At 43.4% G+C, this 9,746-nt stretch overlaps 1 protein-coding gene and 1 pseudogene across 1 annotated transcript; both read right to left on the bottom strand.

The window, feature by feature from the left end:
- Positions 1–263: 263 nt before the first annotated feature.
- LOC148034505 (uncharacterized) lies at positions 264–1,093 on the bottom strand (annotated as a pseudogene).
- Positions 1,094–1,210: 117 nt separating this feature from the next.
- On the bottom strand, positions 1,211–2,763 carry LOC148034504 (uncharacterized). The gene is made up of 3 exons (XM_087680672.1): positions 2,037–2,763; positions 1,873–1,941; positions 1,211–1,215 (listed from the first exon to the last, which is right to left on the bottom strand). The coding sequence occupies exons 1-3, from the start codon at positions 2,761–2,763 to the stop codon at positions 1,211–1,213; spliced, it is 801 nt and encodes a 266-aa protein (XP_087536798.1).
- Between the last annotated feature and the right edge of the window lie 6,983 nt (positions 2,764–9,746).

Below are 9,746 nucleotides of genomic sequence, written 5' to 3'. Positions count from 1 at the left end.
ACATCCAAAACATACACAAAGAAGCGGCGAAAGTCAAGTCTGTATATGTCTTGGATTGTGCCACAATAATCATCCATTTTTCCATTGGCTCCCTCAAAGCTACTAATGACACCGCAATCTTGTGTATTCCTCTTTTCATCTATTCTTTGTGTTCGAAAATGCTTGCCTTCACACCATATAGCATTGAACATAGTGCACTGGACCAAAATATAAGCAATATCTATGTAAGCAATTAATGTGAATAAATATGAAAAGCCAATCACTTACAAAGAATGCAAATTTACATTTGTTCTATGTACCTTTAACATGCATCCTCGTGCATACTCCCATTCTTCCGCCGTGATATGCAGCCCCTCATCTCTCTCTGCTCTCTCCATTTCCTCATGCAACCAATCAACATGAATATCATTCGGAAGTGTTGCTAGATGCTTAGGGTACGCCTTACGAGAGCCATGTTGCCTCCGAAAGAGAGCTCTGTCTGCTTGCCTTTTTGTCTTTGCATCCTTGTATCTTGTAACCCATCTGCTCATCACATCACTATTAAGGATGCAAGTGAAATTAAGATCATCAATCAATGTTCTCTCAATTACTTTGCTCTGTCCTTTTCCTTGAGGCACAATAGACGTCATCCTCAAGTCCTCTTCATTGCTCCATAGTCGCGGCAAAGAGCTATCCACCTGATCAAGAAATTCTGATATATATACAAGAGACTCTTGAATCAACCAACCCTCAGCCATGCTTCCTTCGGGCCTTGCACTTTGTCTCACAAAGTCTTTTAAGGTCTTCATGAAGCGCTCTAGGAAGAACATCCAACGGGCATGCACAGTGCCACATAAAGCAATTTCATCCACTAAATGCACAATGAGATGTAGTTGACTTGTGAGAAAGGTTCACGGAAAAGTCTCCTCTACCATACAAACCACCTCCACTGCCATAACACGCGCATCATCCAATGTGGCTGGATCAATTGCTTTGGAACTAACATATCTGAAAAATAAATGCACAGTACGTTATACCTCATGCACATTCATTTTGCAAGGTATAATGAAGGGTGATCTTACATGGGATTTACATACCTCACAAGCTCGCCCATCTTATAAATACATCTTTTCAAACTCCTGTCTGCACAATGGTCGATGCTAGTAGGTAGTATGAACTGCGCACATAAGAGCACATGTATATTTGGGTTAGGGCATTACAAAATTTAATTTCAACCTACAACAATTGGAAAACACTTACTTGGAGCATCTTGTGCCAATCGTGGGACTTCAACCCATGTAGTTGCTCAACCCCTCTTTTCTTAGTGGTTGTAAACGCTCCCTTCAACGATCTCATGCATCCAGTGGGAGTACGCAAAGTGGTGATGGCTTGCTTTACCTGCTTCTCCTCCTTCTTTGATATAATCCAGGGAGCAGGCGGAAGATGAACGTGCCCACCCTCCTCTCATGGCCAAGCTTGACGCATACGTCCTGCGACCTGCAAGTCCTCCCGTACGCTAACATTGTCTCTTTTACCAATAACATGTTCCCAAATACTAGATCCCACATTCTTGAAGATGTGCATGGGATCAAGAAGATGGTTGATCTTGAGATGGGTCCAATATGGTAGCCGGAAAAAAATGGAGTACCTACACAAGGGATTGCAGACTGTCATCTTTATTCCAACTTTAGAGACTACACAAAACAAGATTGAAAACAATGGAGATGTACCTGTTCATGCCATCTGGAGGAAGAACATTTGAAGACTCCCAAATACGCTTCCAATCTTTTGCACGAAGTGTCTGTGGATGAATGTTCCTCTTACTAGGAGCATATTTAGGGTGATCTGATGGGAGAAATCGATGATGATTATCGAATATGGTCTTACACAAACCATCAGCATACTCATGTACCAATGAAGGGCCACATATAGGACATGCATGTTTACCCGATGTCCTCAAACCTGTTAAAATAAAAAAAAAGTTAGAATAATAAAGTCAATAGTTATAATTGATATAGCTAGTAGTATTAGAGTCGGGAGGTAGTTAGAATTCTTACCAGAACAATCGCTGTATCCTGGAAAGTCATGCATTGTCCACATCAACACTGCTTTTAAGTCGAAGTGTCGAGAGGAGGGAGGCCTACTAATGTCCACTACCGCAACACCTCTCCATAGTTCCTCCAACTCATCAATCAACGGTTCAAGATAAACATCCATATGCTTGACTTTATGTTTCCCTGGAATCAAAAGGGATAACATAAGATGTCCCTTCTTGATCGCCATTGATGGTGGAAGGTTGTAATTCACCAACACAACTGGCCACACGCTGTATGCGGTGCTCTTGAAACCAAACGGATTCACTCCATCCATACCTAGGCCAAGTCTCAAGTTTCTGGGCTCTGTTTTAAAGCTGGGCCACTCATCTTCAATATGCTTCCAAGCAGGAGCGTCTGCAGGAATTCTCCACATGCCATCATCCGATCGATGCGAGGAATGCCATGACATGAGCTCTGCTATGGATTTGCACTTGAACATGTGTTTGATGCGAGGAATTATAGGAAAGTGTCGCAAGACTTTACGAGGTACATCAAAACTCTTCACATCTGTTCTATACCTTGCTTCACCACAAGTGGGACACTGTCGAGCCTCCTTATGCGTCCCACGAAAGAGAATGCAATCATTGACGCATGCATGTATGCAATCATAATCCAATCCTCCAAGAGATGTCACATAGCGCCTCGCTTTGTCTCTTGAGGTGGGTAGTCTATTCCCCTTTGGAAGCATGTTTGATAATAGCCTGCATCCAATATCATCAATTAGTCCATAACCCTAAACCCTATACTGTAAACCATAAACCACTAACTCAAATTTGCAAGTTACAATGCTTACTTCAATAATGCGTCAAGACTTGCATTGCTCCATCCATAAACTGTTTGTATATTGAGCAGTTCAAGTGAAGCACGTAAAATAGAGAATGTGCACCCTTCAAAAACCGGTGTCGATGAAGCGTTGTAGAGATGCTCTTGTTCCATATCATTGTCGTCCACACCTTTGCGATCATCCCTAAAAAGATTCCGCACCATGTCATCAAACACTTCCTCTTCCACAACTTCGTGGGGTGCAGGGCTATTGTCATCCCTTTCCCACTCATCTCCGACAACAGATCCCGAAGCTCCAGCATCATCTCGTCGACGCTTTGCATGCTCTCGCCGTGCGTATGGCACCATGTTAGGGTGTGGTACTGCATCCTGCTTCAATCACAGTATATATATTACAACGCGCTCCATTAATTTGCACACCATGAGTTATTTTAATACTTTCAATTCACATCTTCTCACCTCTAAACCTGTTTGAATCCATTCTCCATACATCGAGATGTGATTCAATGTAATTCGACGCGCTCGTACAATGCACCATTGACATCGATTACACGTACACTTGATCCTTTGTGCCAGCCACACGTCGCGATCACGATGACGCATTGTCTCATCCTCACCAGAACTGCTTGAAGAGGATGATGACATGCTATGTCCAAAATAACCAATACAGAAGTAGGATCAGTTTTTAGTGAAATCATACACATCCTATGCACAAAACAATGGATACACAAGAACAATCAGTTTTTAAAAAAAGTATACACAGTCTCTGTGTCGCGTGTACAGGGGCGTCTACTCTGTGTGAAAACGCGTGTATGAGGGCGTCTGCACTGTGTGAAATCGCGTGTATGGACCCGTGTACAATGTATTCTGCTGCGCTTTTACACGCGCTTTTACACGCGTGCTTTTTGCGTTTACCTACCGCGCGCGTCGCTTTCTTTCTTTCAAAAGCCCTCTTTCAAAACACTTCTTCTTCTTCTTTCTTTGTCGCTACAGTACCTCTGCCTCCAGCTCTTCCAAACCCCCGAACTTGCCTCTTCCAACCAGCCTTCTCCCTCTTGGACTACCCAAAAGAAGCAAAGGGTGCAGACAACACAGAAAGGGAGAGAGAAGTAAGAATCAACGAACTCACTTTTCAAAGACTTTTCAAAGAGGTTGGTTGTCGTTTGTTTGTTTTGGCAAATCTGTCGCTTTCTTTCTTTCCACCCGTGCTATGTGTACTTGAAAGCGACAGAGGATAGAATTTATAAGTACATCTGACCGTTTCGGTGGTCCGTTAAGATAGAGGAAACAGAGAAGAAGGAATTCACACACATTGTATATGTGCTTAACTATTTATTTCTTGACAAACGACATTCGTCAAGATAGAGGAAAGAGAGAAGAAGGAACCCTTGTGTATGTGTTTAGTCATTTCTCCCTTGATGGACAATGTCCGTCAAGATAGAGGAAAGAGTTTTTGTTTTTCATGAATTTCGTCACTAATTCGAAATGAACTTCTTCTTTTGGCTTATGATCTTCTACTAATTCGATGTTTGGTATTGTAAGAGATATGTTTATTTTCTAGAATGGTAGATATATGTTGTAGGTTATATATTGTAGGAGATATATTGAGGAGATATATTGTAGGAGATATGTTTATTTTTTATTTGCATGTTTTGCTTGGTTCATTGAGGCGGAATTTCGACGCTTTGCAGATTCTTCATGGATCCAGGCTCTTCCTCCGATCCGTGGGCATACGCCACTTGGATGATGGAGATGATAAACCATTTTGGGTGCCATCCTAATCCAGTGGAGCTGACAGAGTATATGTATGCCCATCCTCCTCCTAGACTCCCAGGTCACACCGCGCCCCCAAGTACACAAGCCTCTCCACTGCCGTCTACGCCTGCGAGTCCGGCGAGACGTACCCCTGCGCATACACGCTCACCGAGGAGACACACCCCTGCACGGACACACTCACGCACACCCTCCTCTGTACCGTCACGTGAGGGCTCACGGCCACCATCACGTGCTCCCTCACAGCCATAGTCACGTACACAGTCACGTGCAGCCACCCCTAGTCATGGCTACTCCCGCAGTACAGATGAGAGCCGACGCCGCAGTAGGGAGAGCGGGAGTGGAGGATGCAGCGGGTGCTTTGGTGGGGGGGGTAGTAGGGCACGCGGTGAGAGAGGGCATGGAGGGAGGCATGTACGAGGAGACAGTGAGGAGTCGGAGGAGGCGAGAGAGGTGGAGGGAGAGATTTTCTACGATGTTACGGATAGGGGCGGGGTAGTCATGGATGCGAGAGGGAAAGAGGTGATGGAGTATATGCGGGGGGTAGTTTCAAACATGTATAGAAACTGTTTTGTAAAATTTAAAGATCAGGATAGCCGGTTAGTTAGGGATGTCCTAGATAGTGTACATAGTCGGTACCCCAATCCCCCACGAGCGACATTCTCGGATGTATGGGGAAGGACGCGAATAAGGGAGATCTTAAGTAATAAAAGATCTCACCTTAAGAAACTCGCGTACGATGATGGGGTGAATGTAGCTGCGGGTGGCTATCCTTGTGAGAAACCTGCCACTGCCCACAAACGCGAGTGGAAGGAGGCAAAGAAGTGCGCAGAGGGAGGCGTGAAGAGCAGGCAGCATGTGGAGGCACGACGGATCCAGATGGAGACCATTGGATCGTCGCATTTCGGATCTGGCGGCGTCGAGTCGTGGGAGGCAGAGTTCGTGAGTAACTTGCCTCTTTATTTGATTGTTTGCCAAATTCATTGATTCTATGATTGTTTTGATCTTACAAACTATCTTGATTATGTTACAGCGACGGGTTATGGGGAGGAGGCCCACAGCCCACGAGACTGGGTATGCTCGCCGCAATAGCAGACGTGACACGTGGGCCATCTTCAAAAACGAGGGACGTATTACGGATGCGCAGTTTGACGCGGCCATGAGACCATACGGTCGACAGGTACTTGAAAACTCTAAATGAATGATTTCGGTTTATTTAATTGCATATATATGTATACTTACATACAGTATATTTCTTGAACAGGCACAAGCTGCTGATGCTCCTGCCCCTGATGATCCAGCCGCCACTGCTGATGTTCGTGCCACTGCTCCTGGTGGAGGTGAGCACCACTCATCGGAATATACCAATGCGAGCTCCTCTGATCATGGAGAGAGCACAGGGTCCTCATCATCCTCTGATTAGCTTTCAGAATACTGTAGGATGTGGTTGTACAAAAAAAATTTGTAACTGAAGCCATGGGCTTTTTTGCACCTAGCTCCCTATTTGACTTTGTATATATTTGTTCCTAATTAAAGCCATGGGCTATTTTGACATATGGACTCCCTTGTACACAAATGTATCATGTATTGACAATGTATTGAATCGTGAGTCTTGAGTCGTGTATTAAGTTTTAGATAGTAATATTGAATCGTGTATTCATAGAGAGTGAGTCTTGATTCGTGTCTTGAAATCTAAATCGCTCTTTTTTTATGGTGCAATGCACCAAAAAAAAATCCAGAGAGTGCCTTTGGGTGGCTGGATGCTGGAACAGCATCCAGGCACCCAAAAGCACTCTCTGGATTTTTTTTTTCCCTCTGTAATCGCGTGTATAAGCGCGTGTCATCTGTCAAAATCACGTATATTTGCGCGGATAGTCTATTAGATTCGCGTGTAAATTTGCAGCAAAACTGCGCAGAACGTGTGTATGGGGTCGTGTATTCGCGCGACTGACTGTCACTGTACACACGCTTTTACACGCATGTCTCTGGCCGCGATGATACACGCGCTATTACACGGGCCCGACACTTTTTTTCCCAAGTCATTTTGTGCGGCTAGGAGCGCGGGTATGAGCCCGATCCCTTGTAGTGACATTATGGGAAATTATGAAAATTCCCCAACCGGCACTGGGTGGGTCTCTAAAGCACTTTTGGCACATGTCATTGACTTGCCACTTAAAATTATACTGATTACAGCTGCCTTTGATGAAGTCTATATTTCCCTTGAAATTTGGATTTTTTTGCAAATTTTGAGCATGTTTCCTAGGAAAAATCCACCACTCAAGCATCCATAGGGGTACCACTTGCAAACAACTAAGTGAAATTTGGAGTCATAAGAGTAGATGTCTCTACATGTGTGATAAATCGTGGAGGTGACAAATGTCCAGTAGACCGATCGGATAGAGTCATTGCATTAGTACCTCCACAATATCCACCTGAGCCACCCTCTCTAGAACGGATATAAGAGAAAAGAGCAGTAATCCTCTCTAGAAGGAACCGTGAGCAAATAGGATCTACATCTCCACAACACCTCCCAGAACCACTCCGTCCATCCTCGGGGCAAATCTAGAGCGTCAACCTCGTGCCTACTAGAGATCCAAGCATTAGAGCATGTTGAAGTAGACCTTATAGAATGGCCTCATGATGTCCACAACAATTCCTTGTTTGCCATATCTCTAAAGCGGACCATCTAATCCGAAGACATATGTGTGAATACTTCTTGGAGCTCCTCATCAATCATCCCTTGACTCATCTTGCTCTTTGGATATTGTCAAAGATAACTTGCATAGACAAAAAATGATATTATTCATAATCAATATAAGGATTAAGATAAAGCACAACAACATAACTCTACAAAAAAGGATTCTAATTAAAACACATATATTAAGGTATGCTTAAAAGAAAATTATCAATGAATTGAGTGAATGGATGCAAATATGACCCGACCTATGGCTCCATGTCAAGCTCTTGGCATAGCTCAACATACATTAGAAGGTCCATAGATAGGTCACCATAGTAAGAAGGCTTCACTTCATTCTTGAAAAATTGTGGTCTCATGTCTCTTTGTCTATGTTACCCATGCTTGTCTCTTATGCATGCTCCAAGCCCTCTTCACCCTCCACAACATCGACTCCTCTACCAATATACTCTCCTTGTCCATGCTAGATGTTAGCTATATATAGTCTATCTATATATAGCACCCCAAGTCCCCTCTATATATTCCTATCATGTGTCCTCAGTTGACACACTTCTGGGGTTCCACTTTCGGTGTCTCGTGTCTCTCTTCTCCTCTCTCTTTCTCCGTTCCTCGTCTCCCTCGCACACACATGATATGAATATATAGAGGGGACATAGCTAACACCCCCACTCAAATAAAAGTCCCTTACTATGGATGAAAAAACCCTTGGGGGCTCAAGGGAAAAACTCACAACTCTATATAGGCCTACCGTTATATTAATATTCAAAATATAAAATTACAAAGTTGAACTTACAAGAGCCTATTCATAGGCATCAAAGGAGCTATATCACTCCTGAATTACAACAGCCTATTGAGAGGCATCAAATGAGCCTTGTCACTCCTAAATATACAACATGTAAAATAAGGATAAGCGACATCATTGCAAAAGATAAAATCTCCAAGAAATTCCTTCAACTGAAATTGGGATGTAAGCAGTATATCTGTCATATCAAAACTTAAAGAAAAAGCGTTACAGTGACATTAGAACAACACAAAGTCTATAGAGACGGTTCGCAACGCCGCTCTATAGACAACATAACACATGTGGGGCCCCATGAATAGAATATAAATAAAAAAATTTGTCATTAGCTGAAATATAGACGCTCATCAGCTGGAAAGAATATAAATGAAATAATGTGTCATCAGCTGGAATATAGACCCTCATCAGCTGGAATAACGAACGAGGATGATCATCAGCTGGAAAGAATATAAACGAAATAATGTGTCATCAGATGGAAAGAATATAAATGAAATAATGTGTCATCAGCTGGAATATAGATGAATGAGGACGATCATCAGTTGCAAAGAATATAAACGAAATAATTTGTCATCAGCTGGAATAACGAACGAGGACGATCATCATGAATCTGAGTAAAAGTCAAGATATTAAGAAACTCTCACAATGAGTACCTTGAATTACAGTTTGCCTCACAACCTACTCCCTAACTTGCCCATCCTCAATTCTAAAAGAAATCACTTCATCAGCATGCCCAACTAGATTTTGCATAGTCTGTTCCTCTGGATTATTTGTCTGGCCACAATAATATCATGACTCTGATGTGCACACACAAAGATATGCATGCCACGTAGCCTCTCCGGCCTTCCTGGTACCCATTCTCGGTTATGTACTAGGACTTCTTTCACAAAGGCATCCACATCAAAATGAGTTAGTCCCCTGTATCAAACAAAGTCTGGAAATATTAGTACATCCCCATTGGAGGAATTAGTGCCATCGCGACCCTCGCAAATAGTTAATTGAGTTTTCATAGACATTTCATTCTAAGAGATGGCTTGATTATCAAAGGCCATATATGTCCAATTTGGACCAGTCCAACGATCGCATACTCTGAGTGCATCTAGTGAAGCAGGTAACAAATCAGCAAGGGCACCGTTCTACAATGAACGCCAAAGACACTCATCTGATCTGTCCAAATATAACCGCTAGAACTATGCAAAGATGGCCACATGCAAGCCATTTTCAGACTCTAATCCATCAAAGCAGTCTTCCGGCAGATTTTAGCCCCACTAACAATCGCTCTTGGCAAATTATTTTGACACAGGCACGCAAACTAATCCATGATAGAAATAAGTGCCATGTCAACAGCATGCAAGATTCTCACAAGATTGAGATAGTACGAACCTTCATAGACAGAGGACTGTGCAAGGAGACGCCTACAACGCAATGCAGCAAGAACACGAGGGTTGGCGATGGATGGAATTAGCCTCGCTCTTGAGTCCCAGTGATTCTTCTACGGTGCTTTCTGCTTCGGTCGTGAGCCATGTCTGGAGGGCCAGGAGGACCTCACGGAAGCGTCGGCCCTCGTAGGCACAGGGTGTCTGCATCGGCGGTGGATCTTCCATGGGAGGAGGAGGAGTAGGGA

This window comes from Lygodium microphyllum, chromosome 6 (genome assembly GCF_053477565.2).
Source record: "Lygodium microphyllum isolate KBCC chromosome 6, Lygodium_microphyllum_v1.1.10, whole genome shotgun sequence".
NCBI classification, from domain to species: Eukaryota; Viridiplantae; Streptophyta; class Polypodiopsida; order Schizaeales; family Lygodiaceae; genus Lygodium; species Lygodium microphyllum.
The sequence above is the reverse complement of the archived record's forward strand: the minus strand, read 5'-3'. Positions and strand labels throughout refer to the sequence as shown.